The sequence below is a fragment of the Rhineura floridana genome, chromosome 21 (genome assembly GCF_030035675.1).
Source record: "Rhineura floridana isolate rRhiFlo1 chromosome 21, rRhiFlo1.hap2, whole genome shotgun sequence".
Classification (NCBI taxonomy): Eukaryota; Metazoa; Chordata; class Lepidosauria; order Squamata; family Rhineuridae; genus Rhineura; species Rhineura floridana.
The window spans coordinates 5,722,342-5,739,264 of NC_084500.1; the positions used below are offsets into that span (position 1 = coordinate 5,722,342).

General features: G+C 48.8%; 1 protein-coding gene across 1 annotated transcript in view; it reads right to left on the reverse strand.

Annotated features, from left to right (window-relative positions):
- Nucleotides 1-16,923, reverse strand: part of MYBBP1A (MYB binding protein 1a) — an 81,894-nt gene that overhangs the window by 32,734 nt on the left and 32,237 nt on the right. Inside the window, exons 13-20 of the mRNA XM_061604594.1 lie at nt 16,133-16,241; nt 15,183-15,279; nt 14,238-14,392; nt 12,903-12,992; nt 8,590-8,775; nt 7,057-7,221; nt 4,195-4,352; nt 971-1,105 (exon numbers count right to left, since the gene is read on the reverse strand). Coding sequence (XP_061460578.1) covers nt 971-1,105; nt 4,195-4,352; nt 7,057-7,221; nt 8,590-8,775; nt 12,903-12,992; nt 14,238-14,392; nt 15,183-15,279; nt 16,133-16,241 — 1,095 coding nt within the window. The remainder of the gene's footprint in view (nt 1-970; nt 1,106-4,194; nt 4,353-7,056; nt 7,222-8,589; nt 8,776-12,902; nt 12,993-14,237; nt 14,393-15,182; nt 15,280-16,132; nt 16,242-16,923) is intronic.

The window sequence follows — 16,923 nt, forward strand, 5'->3', positions numbered from 1 at the left end:
ATTGTGGCTGCAAGGATAGGCTTGAACCCTGGGTAAGCAAGGCCTGCAAAGCCAGGCAGGGAGGTGAAGATTAAGACGGGTTTTTCAGTGGCAAGGAGGTGGGGCTCTGCGCTACCTGGGCAGCAGAGTAAATTACACAAAATAAAACTCATTTAATTTGCAAAAGTTATACAGTGGGAAGCAGCTTTTTGTGTGATTTTTTGGGGGGTTAATTGTGGAACCTAATGCATAGGTCAAAACCTAGGAGTTTCAATTCGACTCAGAATACAAGCACAGTCCAGAGGGGACGTCAGTGCGCACCGCGATGAGCATTCCCCATGACTCCAAATGCCACATGCTCTGCCTGCCCAAAGACAGATTGTCTCTCACAAACACACACGATCTTTGTTCCGGAACACCCGCTATTTATTTATTTAAAACACTTATGTACCACCTCCCATGAAAATAATACCAAGCTGCTTGGTGCACAATAAAACGATTCAAAACCAACTGTGTATGCACTAAAAACAATCCGATAAATGCAACATATCACGATTACAGTAGCCAGGAATTGTTCAGCTGGTTTCAGACATCAAGGAAAGCCTGAGCAAATGGGTAAGTTTTTAGCAGCCAGCGGAAGCTCAGCACAGGAAGTGCCTGCCATATTTCAACGAGGAGCCCATTCCACAGTCTAGGGGCCACCGCGGAGAAGGCCTCCTCCAAGCTGCCATGAGACGAACTTCTGCGGGTGTAACGAATAGGGCCTCCTTCAAAGAGTGGATGGGCAGATCTATACAGGAGGGAGGTGTTCTTAGTCCATGAGGACTAGGAACCTGCTTTAAGTTTTTTAAACTGGGAAAACTCTGGTTTTGTTTCTCCACTGAAAATCTCAGGGTTCCAGATCCCTGTCAACTCCAGCACTAAATGAGAAGATGAAAAGTGAGGGAGGGAGGGAGAGAGAGAGAGAGAGAGGTCTGCCCAAATGACGCACCTGAAACAGTAAAGGGCGACCGAGGAGTCGCTCTGCCTCCAAGCTCTCTTCACCATGCTTTCCAGCTGGGCATGCAGTTCCTCACGGATAGGGGCCACATTCTTGCAGTACTGCTTGGATCTACATAAATGATTCCTGAAAGCCAAGGGGGAACACCCCACACAATGCAGTTAGTCAATCAAAGAAACCGTGCACATTTTACCCTTGTTTGTTGAAAAACAATTAAGACAGTCCACTTTCCAGCCAAAATCGATAATCAAAGTGGGGTACAAAAGGTCCAACATAATTAAGGATACATTAAGGCAGCCTTTCTCAACCTTTGAGTCCCAGATGCGGCTGGACTACAATTCCCATCATTCCTGGCCATTGGCCGTGCGGGCTGCAGGGGCTGATAGGAGTTGTAGTCCAACAACATCTGGGGACCCAAAGGCTGGGAAAGGCTGCGTTAAGGGATGGGGGCAGTCCAGCTCCTAGGCCAAGAAAGGGGAGCCTGTGGCCCTTCAGTTGTTTGTTGGACTCCATAGCCCCAGCCAGCACAGTCCATGGTCAGGAATAATGGGAACTGTAGTCCACCAACATCTTGAGGGCCGCAGGTTCCCCATCCCTGGGCTAGACTCTTTCTTCTCGGTGCAGTCAGGTTGTAGATGGACTCGGGGCTGGCTCATGGCACAGAGGGAAACCCACAGAGTCCTCTTCGTCCTAACTCCAGTGCAGATGCCAATGGAGTCCGGCCAGGTGGCCATTTCCCATGCAACCACGCAAAACTGGATCCTTTGGGAGAACAAGAACCCAGAGAATCTCACTGGGTTTAAAGGCAGCTGAACACATCCCATGCAAAGTATCTTGAGATACTGGCTCAGTTCGGAAAGCACCGGCAAACCATGGTTTCCCCCACTATGGCCACATCCACACTGTCGCAGTAAACCAGGATAGCATTCTGGTGCAGGCTGACCAATCACTCCTGCCTACGCAAAAGAAGTAAAACTAGCAAGTCACAATTAAGCCTGGCTTCCTGCGATCCTGATTTGATGCTCCCTGACAAGCCAGGATTCGAAAGTCAACAGCAAGCCTTGGTTTAAGGTTGGCTAGTGATCCTGGCTCATTAAGGGGAAAGAAATCATGATTCCTGGTTCGGTCATCACGGGAAGCCAAGATTAACTGCAGCTTCCTGGTCTGGGGGGAGTGACAGAGAAGTATGTCCCAGGACGCTGCTCACTCACAAATAAACTGCGGTTAAGCCAGCAACCCTGGCTGATCATGATGTGCAAGCACAGCCTACATAAATGAGCTGCAGTGAGCCTCAGGTTCACATGGTCTGCCCTCTCCTCTTCTCTAGTGGATGTGAGAAGGTTAGGAACATCTAATTACACTTTATACCCTAGTTCCCCATTCCACCCAAACAGATGTGACTTTTTAGCTCTAGTTAGCAAGAACAAACCACGATGAAACAGCAGCTTCAGATCCTGATTTATTCTCATGAACTAGAGTTGAAACAAACCACAGTTCGGCTAGTTTGGACATCGCAAGGAACTGTGGTTAGTTGAGAATCTGAATGCAAAATTTCCCATCTCCTCGACGTGGCCATGAAAGAGGAGGAAGTGTGAGCTGGAGGTTTGTCATGGCTTGTTCACCTCTGAACCACATCACCCTGTTCCAGTAGTTCAGCTACTGCAGCTTTAAAAAATTCAAAATACTGAGTTCCAAGCAGAGCTGGAAGATTTCATGCAATCAGAAGTATCCGAACACACTATACTGAACTGCAAACTTTCTCTCTGCAGCAGAACCTGGTGCTGAGCGCAAAACGCTTCACACCCAGGAGTCCATCGGAAATGAAAAAATCCTCCTCCGGCATCACGTGGACTGAATCCGCATCAACAGGCGGACGGGCAAACACAAGGTTTGTAATTCCCAGTTCGTTCATTTCGCACCTCTGGTAAAAATGTAGCACAGGCCCTTGAAATAAACTCCACTGCCAACAAAGACAGACCGATCGATCACGGAGTGCTTGCTCCTGTCTAGAAGCGATGCCACTGAGGGGCCACAGCCCAGAAGGCAGAAGGTCACAGGTTCAACCCCACGGCATCACGAACGGAAAGGAATGCAGGCAGAAAGACTGAGAAATACTTTTGCCCAAGACCCCAGAGGGTTGCTGCCAGTTTATTTACCATTTCTTTAAATATTTATACGCACTTTTGCAAAAATACAAGGCAGCGAACGCCATACAAAAATTAGAACGGAGGATGCTGCCGTCTACTCGGCCAGACCTGTTGGTCCATCTAGGCCAGTATTGTCCACACTGAACGGCAGCGGCTCTCCAGAATTTCAGACAGGGGATCTCTCCCAGCCCTACCTGGAGATGCAGGGGACTGAACCTGAGACCTTCTGCATGCAAAGAGGATGCTCCGCCACTAAACGTCAATAAATCATCAGTGAAAACATCCATAAATACTGGTTGGTTAAGAGCGAATGCACAGTTCAAAGGCGTGTCACGTCGCAAAGGCAACTTCTGGCAGAAGGCAAGGATGATTCCTGCTGAACCTCCAGCAGTGGGGAGTTCCACAGGGCAGTGGCCTGCCAGGCTAAAGGTTTGATGCCTAGTAAGGCCGACCGAACCCCAGGGATTGTCAGAAGTGTCCCATCCAGAGGACCTCAGTGATCGAGATAGAGAATAAGGGATGGACGATCCTTAAGGCACTTTGGGCCCAAGTTGTTTAGGGCTTTATTGTGAATTGAACCTGGCTAGATGGCAAACTGGCAAATTGTGAGTGCTCAAATCTAGGCTAAACGGACAAACTCCCTGAAATCGGTGGAAGGCAGGCATGGGGACCCTTTGGGCCTTCCAGATGTTCATAGAATCATAGAATAGTAGAGTTGGAAGGGGCCTATAAGGCCATCTAATCCAACCCCCTGCTCAATGCAGGAATCCAAATCAAAGCATTCCCGACAGATGGCTGTCCAGCTGCCTCTTGAAGGCCTCCAGTGTCGGAGAGCCCACTACCTCTCTAGGTCATTGGCTCCATTGTCGTATGGCTCTAACAGTTAGGAAATTACTGAATGTTGCTGAACTACAACTCCCATCAGCCCCAGCAAGCACGGCCAACGCCCAGGCCTGATGGAAGTTGCAGTTTGGCACCATCTGGAAAGCCAAAGCCTCCTCACCACCTGGCACAAGCCTTCCGGCTAGCTGAAGCTAGCGCGCGCACGTACTCGGTCCCAAAACTCACGTGAAGATGTCCGCTGTCTTCCGGAGGTACTCTTGCTCCTGTTGGTTTGACTCGGAGCTCATGCTCTGTTCGATCACGGAGAGCAGCGGGTCGATGACGCCGAACACGAGGGGGCTCTCCGCCTGCTTCGCCAGGAACACCTCGACCAAATCCAGGACCTGGAAACGCGAGAACAGAATGTGCAGAGCATCTAGGAAACTAGGAAGCCACCCGATCCCAAGTCAGACCACGGGTCTATCAAGCTCAGTCTTGTCTACACTGACTGGCAGCAGCTCCCCATGGTTTCGGGGAGGAGTCTCCCCCTGCCTTACCTGGAGATGCCACTGGAGGACTGAACCAGGGACTGTCTACGTGCAAAACGGATGCTCTACCACTGCGCTACGGCCTTCCCCAGTCTAGGGCTGGGCCGACATGAAGGACTGGGGTAGACAGGGACCTAAGACACTGCCTTCTGTCTGCTTCTGCGTTGTCTGTTCTGACTGGCAGGCACTCTCCAGAATTAGGGCAGAGAAAGGAAGCTCCCATAGCCCGCCATCCTAGTTATCGGGGAACCGTTTTCCAGCCTGAGGGCCACCCTTCCTTCTGGACAACCTTCCAGGGCCGCATGCCGTTGGTGGGTGTGTCCAGAGGCAAAAGGGGTGGAGGAACGAATGAAATATTTTATTTATGTATTACATTTATACCCCGCCTTTCTTTTCATGATAGAAACCCAAGGTGGCTTGCATATGGTTCCCAGGCAGTCTCCCATCCAGGCACTGACCAGACCCGACCCTGCTTAGCTTCAGCAGGGTGCTGGCCTCATGTGCCTTCAGACCATAGCCTGGGTCTTTATACAGTAGGCTAATTTCTATACACACACGCGCCGCTCTGTCCTTCATCCAGGCAAGCTAGAAACACAATCAGAGATGGACACATTCAAGCCAGGCAAAAGCACTCTGGGAGAGAGTGCAATACAGGGCTGGTGGGAGGGGGTGGCATGGGTAGAGTCCCCTCAGGCCTCAGGTGCCCCACCTAATCTAGCAGCACAGAGGTGGCCTGTGGCTGTCTCTTCTCTGTTGCATCGCGTACTATGCTTTTGTGCAATGCGAGATCTTTTGCACCTTTTACCAGCTACGGCTGGTGCGCCAACGACAGCCGTTCTTGGACAAGGGTAGTCTGGCTGCAGTGACTCGTGCACTGGTAATCTCAAGACTTGGCTACTGCAGCGTGCTCTGTGTGGGGCTGCCCGTGTACCCAGTCCCAAGGCTCCAGCTGCTGCAAAATGCTACGGCTAGACTGCTGATGGGGACAGGCTGCCACCAGCACATAATTCCAGCGCAAGCTGTTAAGCACCGGATGCGCATATCTTACCAGGCTCAAGGTTCTCGTATTCATTTACAAGGTCCTTAACAACTTGGCTCCAGGATATCTTAAGGACCACCGGATCCCTTATATCCTGGCCTGATGACTGAGATCTTTGGGGGAGTCTCTGCTGGTGGTCCCCTACGGCTTGGATGCTTGGCTCTCAAGTACTAGAAGCCATGCATTCTGTGTCGTGGGTCCAAGCCTGTGGAACTCTTTCCCAACTGAGATTAGAAAGGCACCCTTCTTGTTGATCTTCGGGTGCCTGGCTAAGACTTTCTTGTTCCAGCAGGCATATTGAGGTGGTTTGTGTTTGGTTTTATGATACATTTTCATTGTTTTATTCTCTGAATGGTTTATTTTAATGCAAACCTTTTAAATGTTAATGATTAATCAGAACATAAATACCTTGAACAAATGAAAAAATCCTTTCTGTGTCTACTGAGAAATAAACCCTATTGTGTTTCATGGGCCTTACTTTCAGGGAAGCGAGTATAGGATCGCAGCCTAAAATCAATATAAATCAAATAATAAATAAATAAATAAAACAGTGTGCAAAACGGTTCCTCAGTCACCATCTGTCACATATTGCGGACAAGGTTTCCACCACTCTATCAAAAAGGATCTTTATACCTTCTCCCTCCTAATCCACTTAAAAAAAAAAAAAAAAAGTTAACATCCAGCCAGAAGAAAAAAATCTATGTGACTCAAAAGCTAGCTCAGGATTTGATGCTGCCACCAAAGAACTGTTTACATGCTGGAGCTGTTAGCAATGCCCAAACCTGTTTCGCAAGCTTATACTGGCCCCTGGAGGCCACAATTAAAACAATCCCAAACATGACAGGGTCCTCTCATGAGGTCCGGCCACACAGAGAAGGACAGCGGTTCTAAATTAAGAATGCCCTGTGCAGTAAGTTGCGCGTCAAAATAAAAACAGACAATGCCCCTTTCCGAGAGCAAAAGGGGTCTGCGAAATCTCCCAATACTCCTGTGGTTTTACAGACAGACAGATTGCTGCTGTTTTACAGTAGTGTTATTTTTTATTTTAGTGTTTTCAGCTGCACCAAGAGAATCTTGCCTTGAAAGGCAAGATGAAAATATTTTAATAATAAAAACACATGCTACAAAGGCTCCATTTCAAGTATTCAGATACAAATGAGCCTGTTGCCCACAGACACAAGCGGCAATCAGGCCAGGATAATTGACCAGTTTCATCCAAACCAGGAAACGATGATTAACAGCTTTAGAACAAGTCTGGATATTAAACCATAGTCCAGATCCTGGCTTTTTTTTATTATGAAAATATATTTACCCCACCTTTTAAAGCAAGATTCTCTAGGTGCAGCTGAAAAGGGCACATCTCTTTACCTCCTGTCAAGGGTCAGAATCTGTTTTTATTCTACGTTTATCTCTGTGGAACGTGATGACATAAGACAATCCGAACCACCTCAATTACTTTGCACTTTTTTAGTGCCATTTCAAAATGTTCGGAGGGCCGACTTGGAAAGCCTGGCCTCCCACCTTGATCTTGAATTCTCGGCGTAAAATTTTCTCCCTACGCATCTTTTCCTTCTCGTCTTTCTTGGCTTGGATGCGCTTCTTCTGCTCGGCAAAGAGCGCCGACAGGTTCTCATCGAGGGACATCATGGCTTCATCGTCGACGTCCTCGTCGCTGTCATCGCCACCCTTGAATTTTTTAAAAGTAAAAAAAAGTCTACCTTTTTTAAAAAAACTTAAAATAGGGTCAGAAGTGGCGCGATGTCATAAATCAGCATCAGAAATCCAATCAAGTTTTACTCAGAGAAGACCCACTGAAACGAATAGACTCAAGTTAGTCATCGCCATCAATTTCAATGGGTCTACTCTGAGTAAAATCAACACTGGATACCACCTTAAGAGCCAGAGCTTGTTTCCAGCTAAGCCAAAATCACCAGGAACACAGAAATCTGCCTTTGACTGAGTCAGACCCACGGCGGGTGTCACCACCGAGCAGGCATCTCCCTCGGCTGCAACAACCTGGCAAATCCCACGGCTGCTGACACCTGCCTGACTCCAAATCCCTTAAAATAAAACATCTGCCCTGCCGCTCCAGTCAGTGTGCCAAGCAGCTAAGTTGTAGCTGCCATTTTAATCTCACACGGCCCTGCTCCTGGGGCATTGTGGGAAATTTAAATGGTGGCTAGACTCTGCCACCCAGTACTTTTTAGCAGTCCTATTGAAACCAAGGTATGGTTTGTTGTTATTGTTTTTTGGCATGTAAGCTCCTGCACTAGGGCAGGGATGGGGACCCTGTTCCACCCCCCCCCCCAGATATTGTTGGACTCCAACTCCCATAATCCTTGATCGCTGGCTGTGGTGGCTGGGGATGATGAGAGCTGCAGTCCTGCAACATCCCTCACCTCCACTGATAAGACAAAAAGTTGGGAAATACCCAACTAAGTTCTACTTGGATGACACCTATCAAAGCTCATGGACCTAAGGAGTTGGTGGCACTCGTTAAAATTCAGTGGGTCTCCTCTGAACAGGACTAACATGGGACACAGGCCAGCTTTTCTCCCTCTCGTAATACTAGAACTCGCGGACTTTCAACAGAGCTGAATGTTGGGGGATTCAGGCCAGCCAAAGGAAAGTCCTCCTTCACACCGTGCGTGAATCGGCTCCCACAAGAGGCAGCGACGGCCACCATCTTGAATGGCTTTAAAAGAGGATGAGACAAATTCATTGAGGAAAAGGCTGCCGATGGCTATTAGCCACAGTGCCTATGTTCTGCATCCACAGTCGGAGGCCGCATGCTTCTGAATAGCAGTTGTGGGGAATCGCTGAAGGGGAGAGTGCTCTTTGCACTCAGGTCCTGCTTGCGGGCTTCTCCCAGGCACCTGGTTGGCCACTGTGAGAACAGGATGCTGGACTAGACGGGCCACTGGCCTGATCCAGTAGGCTCTTCTTATAGGTGCTTAAATTCAGCTTTCTCGGTTGCAGAACTTGGGTTCTCCGAGCCCAGATGACAAAAGCCACAGCAAAGCCTTCTGCGCCTCGCCCTCTCGGGGACCTTACCAGCGCGTTCCCAGCTTGCAGAACACTTTGCAGCGTGGCGCGGAATTTCTCGGCGTCCTCGACATCCTCGTCTTCGCTGCCCGTCTCCGCAGCCTCCTCCTCCTCCTCCCCCCCTTTGCTTCCCTCCTCGCTCTCGTCAGAGCTGTCTTCGCCAGAAGAACTCTCCCCGCTGTCGTCCTCTTCACTCTGCCGAAAAAGAAAAACATCCACGTTTCTCGGCCTGCGGCCTCATTCACACTGTACGTTTGAAACAGTATCGTGCCACTTTAAACAGTCACAGCTTCCCCCCCCCCCAAAGAAGCTTGGGAACTGAGATTTGTGAAGGGCCCTGAGAGTTGCTAGGAGACCCCCTTTCCCTTCACAGAGCTAACATTCCCAGAGTTCTCTGGGAAGAGAGACTGATTGTTGAACCATGCTGGGACATCCTAGGCCCCATCCACATCATACCTTTAAAGCACCCTGGTGCCACTTCAGACAGTCATGGCTTCCCCCAGAGAATCTGGGAGTTGTTAGGAGACCCTTCTTCCCCTCAGAGAGCTACAATTCCCAGAGTTCTCTGGGAAAAAGGACTGACTGTTAAACCACTCTGGGAATTGTAGCTCTGTGAAGAAGATAGGGGTCTCCTCGCAACTCTCTGTGCCTTAACAAGCTACAGTTCCCAGGATTCTTTTGGGGATGCCATGACTGTTTAAAGTGGTGTAAGAGTGCTTTAAAGGTATGGTGCGGATGGGTCCTATGGCTCTCTTTGGTTCAGGCTCAACACTGAGAGGACTAGAAGGCCCATCACTACTTGCTGTTAAGACAGATGCTCAGTGGAAGCAGACTCAGCAGAATTAAGGTCATTCTTCCAAGACAGCATAATTTTTCTTTTTGGAGTTCTCGATGTCCCTGCAGTTACCTTCATTATTGAACTTTCATCCATTCTAAGGGTAATATCTTTCCCTGTCCTTCTTTCACAAAGACCGCTGCCCCCAATTATTTGTCTTTTTCGCAGTCCATGGTATGCGCAAAGCTCTCCTCCAACACCACATTTCAAATGAGTTGATTTTTCTCTTATCCGCTTTTTTCATTGTCAAGCTTTCACATCCATACATAGAGATTGGGAATACCATGGTCTGAATGATCCTGACTTTGGTGTTCAGTGATACATCTTAGCATTTGAGGACCTTTTCTAGTTCTCTCATAGCTGCCCTCCCCAGTCCTAGCCTTCTTCTGATTTCTTGACTATTGTCTCCATTTTGGTTAATGACTGTGCCAAGGTATTGATAATCCTTGACAAGTTCTATGTCCTCATTGGCAAGTTTAAAGTTACATAAAGTTACATAAATACATCACTGGTGTAGACAATACTTAAATAGACCAACCGTCTGATTCCGTATAAGGCAACTTCTTAGGTTGAACAGACCTCCCCCCACCTTGAATGCGCCAAGGAACAGACATGCCTTTACAACACCATAAAAGGCCAACAATGAAGGGGGTTAAATGGGTCTATCTTGGGAAGGTGTTCCAGGATTGTGGACCAAGCCGGCCTGCACACCCACCCTCCGACATGCCGCCTGCACCCGAGTCCCAGCATCACCTCGAGAATTCAGTTTCTGATAAATCACAGGTCAAGGAGGAGCTCTTGCCACCCCTTCTACAGCTTCCCAGTCACAGACACAGTGGGGACCGGTTGCTCCTATGCCAGTGGGGCAGTGAATCTGCTCTGGGTTTCAGTCCGAGCTTTCAAGGAGCCATCCAAGGTGCTGAACCTATATTGGGGAATAGGTTTCAGCACCTTGGACAACTCCTTGAAAGCTTGGACTCAGATCCACTGCTGCACTAACATTGGAGCCACCAGTCTCCACTGGATGGACCTCTCTCTCCCATCATCTTCAGACTCCAGGATGACTCCTCTGCAGCTTCTTTGGCTTCACAGCACTGCAAAATCAGCCATCAGTCCTTGTAAGGACTGTAGACAGCTCTGGTGGGAGGGTAGAGCTATTGGAAGGCTGCTGCCGCCCCGTCAGCCTTTAAAGCCTCCAAATGACTCCAAGCCTTTGCTGAGCCAACATTTTTCTGTGGATCTGGAGTTATCTGTGGTCCTGACTGCTGTTCACCAGAATCTGCTTTGGCTAAGCATTAATGGACTAGGCAGCTTTGACATACTTGGGTTTCTCTAAAACCTGACTGCCTCTGACCTGACTAACCCTAACCTGACCCACATTGGCTGCATTCAGACATGGGGTTTATTGCATCATTTTTCCTGATTATAATTCTAGCCCTGCGGTTCCAATTTTGAGCGTTCCTTTCACGCTGCAGTACCTGATGCATTATGGAACTGTGGCATTTTTTCGTTAATATTCCACCATATCATGCCAAATTTTATGTTATTTATTTTATTAAAATATTTACAAGCTACACCTTTCATGAAAGTAAGGCAGCATCACAACATACAAAAACATGATAGGATTAAAAGCCGATGGAAACATCAACAAAAGCATCCCTAAGTACTGCATTGGCTGGAAAAGAAAATTTGTATCACAAGACCTGTTTAAAAAGGTCAGTGGTTCGGGAGATGCCTGAAAGAAGTGATGGTTCCTGCTGAACTTCTAGTGGCAGGGAGTTCCACAAGGCACGCTAAAGGCTCAGCCCTTGGTGAAGGGCCAAACAAACCTCAGGGGCATGGGGAAATCACCAAAAGCGCCCCATCAGAAGATCTCAATGATCAAGATGGAACATAGGGAGTTACAGTCCTTAAGGTACTTTGGATCCAAGTTGTTTAGGGCTTTGTGAATAAACCTCAAGTACCCTGCACTTGGCCTGGGTAGCAAATTGGCAATCAGTGCAGCTCTTCCAGCAGAGAGTAACATGTTGCCAGTAATCTGCTCTTGTAAGCATGATGGCTACTGCACTCTGTCCAGACCAGATACAAGCGCAGCCCCACATAAAGTGCATTACAGTTATTTCATTCACACCAGCGTGGCATGGTGTGACGCAACAACAGCGTTGCCCCCCACACCTTTATGTGCATGTGCGCTTCAGCATGCTGGCATACCACCTCCAATTCCGTTACCTGAGCGGCAGTGGTGCGATCCCAAGAAAACCACGGGGAAAATAAAATGCCAAACTCCTGCGATTTCCCAGGTTAACGGGGATGCAAATGGAATCCCCATTAATTTTCCTTTCTCTGGAAGCAATTAGCACAGAAATGAGCCCTAAACGTCCACTTGAGTTTCCACTAGATTTCCAGAAGCGGCTTTTAGGTTGTGCGACAAGACCTCATACAATGCAAAAATTAACAAGTAAGGATTGTCGGGAAAACAGACTATCCAAATGCAGCCATGGTAACTGACTAACAACCTGACCTAATTGACTGGACCCATCTTCAATCTGACTCGGCTCAATTCAGACTGCCTCTTCTCTCGGAGCCCCCAAGGTCCAATAAACGACGACATTAGCCACATCACCAAAAGGTGTCACACTAAACCATGGTAAAGGAAGATCAACCATGGTTAAGCATGACGTATGAATTGACAGATCATAGTTACAGTTGCTGTTCTGCCTTCCGAGGGTGCTGTACCAAGAGAAAATTAGAGGTGGGGAGGAAGACAAGCAACCTTAAACCATGGTTTGGAGCATCCAGTCATGTGACGCCTTGCCTGAAGCGGTACAGCCTAGAACTAAGGCCCCATCTGCACTATACATTTAAAGCAATATCGTACCACTTTAAACAGCCATGACCTCCCCAAAGAATCCTGGGATGTGTAGTTCGTTAAGGGCGCTGAGAGTTGTTAGGGAACCCTGATTCCCCTCACAGAGCTACAGTTCTCACAGTTCCTGGGGAAGAGGGATTGATTTATTAAACCAGTCTGGGAATTGTAGCTCTGTGAGGAAGAACAGGAGTCTCTCAGCACCCTTAGCAAACTACAGTTCTCAAGTGGTATGAAACTGCTTTAACTGTACAGTGCAGAGAGGGCCTAAGCCTATTTCTGTCCCCAGAAACAAGACTATGTTGGCTCATATCTTCCAACTTTAAGAAGCCACTTACATGGGACTATGGCTCGCACCCAGCTATGTCCTACTCAAAGCAGTCCTACTGAAATTAATGGCCCTAAGGTAGTCGTGTCTATTCATTTCAGCGGGTCTACCCTGAGCAAGACTAACCTCGAATACAACCCTGGGAGGTCAAGTAATAACAGCCATGCCCCATATTTTGCTCAGTTTATTAACCACGTTGACAAACCTGAAAGGGAAAAAGAGCTCTTAGCACCACTTAGGAAAGGGAGTTTACGGGCTGAGGGCATTCTTATGATGAACTCAGTAGGAGTTACCTCATCCTTGGGCAAAGATTTCCTCTTCTCAGTTTCTTCTGTCACGACAATGGCGCTTTCTTCATCCTGGTTGTGCCGTGGGTCAAGAACCTTAGGGATAATTTTACACATACATATATATATTTTGCAGGTGGCCAACGCTGGCTCCCAAGCCTGGGTTACAGGAGCCGTATTAGCAAAGGCACCCCCCTCCTCCCTCACACATACAAAGGAGGGAATGTCCCCAACGGCAAGCTCGCTGAAAGGCAGGGCCACGCCATCCAAAGCAGGCACATGGAAACAGTGTTCTATCAAGGGCTTTGCGCCCTCAGGGAAGAGTGGGGGACTCAGGCCTGGAGGAGGGGTGCCAAACGCGGTCTTCCAGGCCTCTCTCATGTGACCTTTGCAACTCTCCCCAGGGCATTCCCCCCAGCTTTGCACCCTCCTCGACCATTTTTGCCTGGCTAGAATGTGTCCTTGAATTCCCATAATGACTTTTGTTTGCCAGGACGGAGGACAGAGAGGAATGCGTCAAAGAAACCCAGCCTACTACAGAAAGGTAAAATTTAGATTCATTGCTCAGCCTGCTTTTGCCTCTTGCTCTGCCCACAACTGGCATTTTTCACTTATTTAATCCACGTATTTCCCACCTTTCCTCCAAGCAGCTCATGGTGGCACCCAAACGTGGCTCTCCCTCTCTCCCAATTTTATCCTTGCAACAGCCCTGCGAGGCAAGTTAGGCTGAGAGGTGGCGACAGGCCCAAGGTCACCCTAAGAGCTTCACAGCCGAGCAGGGATTTGAACCCTGGGCAGCCAGGTCCCAGGCTGTCATTCCAGCCGCTACACCAGCCTTTCCCAACCTTTGGGTCCCCAGATGTTGCTGGACTACAAATCCCATCATTCCTGACCATGCCAGCTGCAAGGGCTGATGGGAGTTGTAGTCCAGCAACATCAGGGGACCCAAAGGTTGGGAAAGGCTGCATTATTCCACACTAGCATGTGGCCCTCGGAAGGTTGCCCTGAAAGGAAGATGGCCCTCGGGTTGAAAAGGTAATCTGTCAGGGAGTGCATGCCAGCAAGTGGGCAGGGAAGGAGCCAGAGATGGGCTATCATCAGCTCTCTCTCTCTCTCTCTCTCTCTTTTGGCTGGTGCCTTTTCCCCTCTGTAGCCCCCACGTACAGCTAGGACCGAGCTCTGCAGGTTGCCCAACCCTGATCTAAACGGAAATATTTCTCCCCCTGCAGCAGCGTCAACATAACCCGAGGCAAACGCGTCGGAATAAATCAGCCACAGTTTCTTTTTGATTCTGGACGGCTCTAGTAATGGCACAGGTGTCCCTCCTGAGCCCCAACTCACATCCAGGATGAGCTGCAGGGCACCCTTCGTCATGTGCCGACAGACAAGGCCAAAGACGCTTTTGCAGACCCGCCGGATCAGCCCGCTGGACTGGGCCAGGAGGGAAAGGAGGACTTCGACAATCACCTCCACCCAGTCTGGCTCTTCTTCGCCACCTGAGAAGAACAAAATACACCTACAGCCTGAGTGCCCCCGGCAGGCGACGCAAGCCGGCAAATCACTCGACAAATCAGCCTTGTGTTTAAGTGCCAACCTAGCAGCCATAGTGGCAAGGAACTGCACCGGAGCGGGCTGGTGAAGGACGGAGGGGACACACTGTCCTCCATCTGCACCCGGGATACAACAGCTCTGCCAGCAGCTGAGGGCAGGTGTGGGGAATCTTTGCCCCCTCCCCAAATGTTGCTGAACTACAACTCCCATCAACCTTGGACACTGGCTGGCGAGCGTTGCAGTTCAGCAATGTTCGGGGAGGGGGAAGGTTTCCCCACACCTAGCCTAGGGGCTATTGCCAACTAAGTTTTACTCAGAGTAGACCCATTGAAATTAAGGGGCATTCGGTCAGTCATGTCCATTAATTTCAGTGCATCTTCTCCGAGTAGGACTAACTCTAGGGCAGCTGTGGGGATCCTTTGGCCCTCCAGATGTTGCTGAACTACAACTCCCATCAGAACTACAACTCCCATCAGCCTTGGCCACGTTTGCTGGGCTGATGGGAGTTGTAGTTCAGAAGCATCGGGGGGGGGCAAAGGTTCCCCCTCCCTGTGCACCTGATCTGAAAGTCTACGAAACAAACAGAAAATAGCTTGGAGGTGGCGGTGGGGTGTTCAGCACCGTTCACATTTCCATACAGACTCCAGCGGGCTAGTTATTTTTTAAATCAGGCTAGTAACTTTGGTGGGCTTATTTACAAGGCTGCAATCAACCAGGCTCGGAGTGGAGACTCACCGGCTGCAGCCGCCTTTTTCCTCTTGGGTTTCTCACCAAACGCTCTCTGGGTGCAGTTCTGCAGATCGCTCAGAAGGTTCACACACTCTGCGGGAGACTAATTGGGTGCGAATCGAGGGAGGAGGGGGAAAACATGAAACCCAGGAGAAAAATAAGAATTTAAATATCATCATCACCAGCACCACCACGTTTTCATCCCACCTTGCGGAGCAACTGGCTCAGGGCAGCATGCAAGGTTCCCCTTCTCCACGCTAACCACATGAACAGCCCTGCAAGGTAGGTTAGGATGGGAGATCATCTTTTTGGTGACTTGCTCGTAAAGGAAAAAGGCTTTTCTTCAAATGTTCCCCTGGGAAGAAGTATTGGCTGTTAAGCCACTCTGGGAACTTGTAGCTCCGTGAGGGGAATAGGGGTCTCCTAGCAACTCTCAGCAGCACCCTTCCCAAACTATAGTTCCCAGGATCCTTTGGGGGAAGCCATGCCTGTTTAAAGCAGCATGATACTGTTTTAAATGTAAATTTCTGCTCAGAGTAGACCCAAGGCACCATCTGCACTGTACATTTCAAGCAGTATCATACCATTTTAAAAAGACATAATCCCCCAAAGAATCTTGGGAACTGTAGTTTGTTAAGAATGCTGAGAGTTGTTCGGAGACCCCTATTCCCCTCACAAAGCAACAATTCCCAGAGTCTCCTGGGAAGAGGGGCAGACTGTTAAACCACCCCAGGAATTGTAGCTCTGTGATGGGAACAGGGACCTCCGAACAACTCTCAGTACCCCTCACAAACTACCATTCCCAGGATCCTTTGGGGAATCCTGCCTGTTTATGAAACGGAATAACAGTGCTATAAATGTGCAGATGGGGCTTTAGAAGTGGCTCAGGAATTCTGGCCGCAGCTGTATTCGAGAGTACCTCCACGAGAGTTGCTTCGAGCGCTGCCCAAAATTACCTTGAAAAGGTGGATACCAACCAACAGCAGCAGGTGTTGGAAGGCAGAGGATTTCAAGTGGTAGCTTTTCTTCTCTTTCCTCCTCAGGGCTTCCACTGTCAGCAGCATTCTGTGATGGGGCAAAAAAACAGCCAGACTGATTTAATACCTACACTGCAGCTCATTCCAGGGCAGCATAAAACAATCAGAAAAGCAACCAACAACAAACCAGACAGCCTCGCAACAAGTTTGGTTCCTGCTGTGCCAAAAGGCAGAACCCGAACCAAGCAAGGAGGATTTCAACAAAGCCTCAGAACATGGCGGACTCTCCTTTGCTAGACATTTATAAGCAGAGAGGCTAGATGGCCATCTGTCAGGGATGCAGCAGCAGTGGGTTGGGCTGGATGACCTTTGAGGTCCCTTCCAACTCTAGCCTTCTATATAGTAAAAAAAAAAAAAGCAGTAGGCAAGCAGGAACCTAACACTGTTCTTCAACGTTTTTATTACTGACTTGGATGAGGAGGTGCAGGGACTGCTTGTCAAATTTGCAGATGATACAAAATTGGGAGGGATAGCTAATACCTTGGAAGACAGAAACAAAATTCAAAGGGATCTTGACAGGCTGGAGCATTGGGCTGAAAACAACAGAACAACATTTAACAGGGATAAGTGCAAAGTTCTACACTTAGGAAAAAGAAACCAAATGCACAGTTATAAGATGGAGGATACTTGGCTCAGCAATACGACATGTGAGAAGAATCATGGGACTGTTGTTGATCATAAGTTGAATATGAGCCTACAGTGTGATGTGG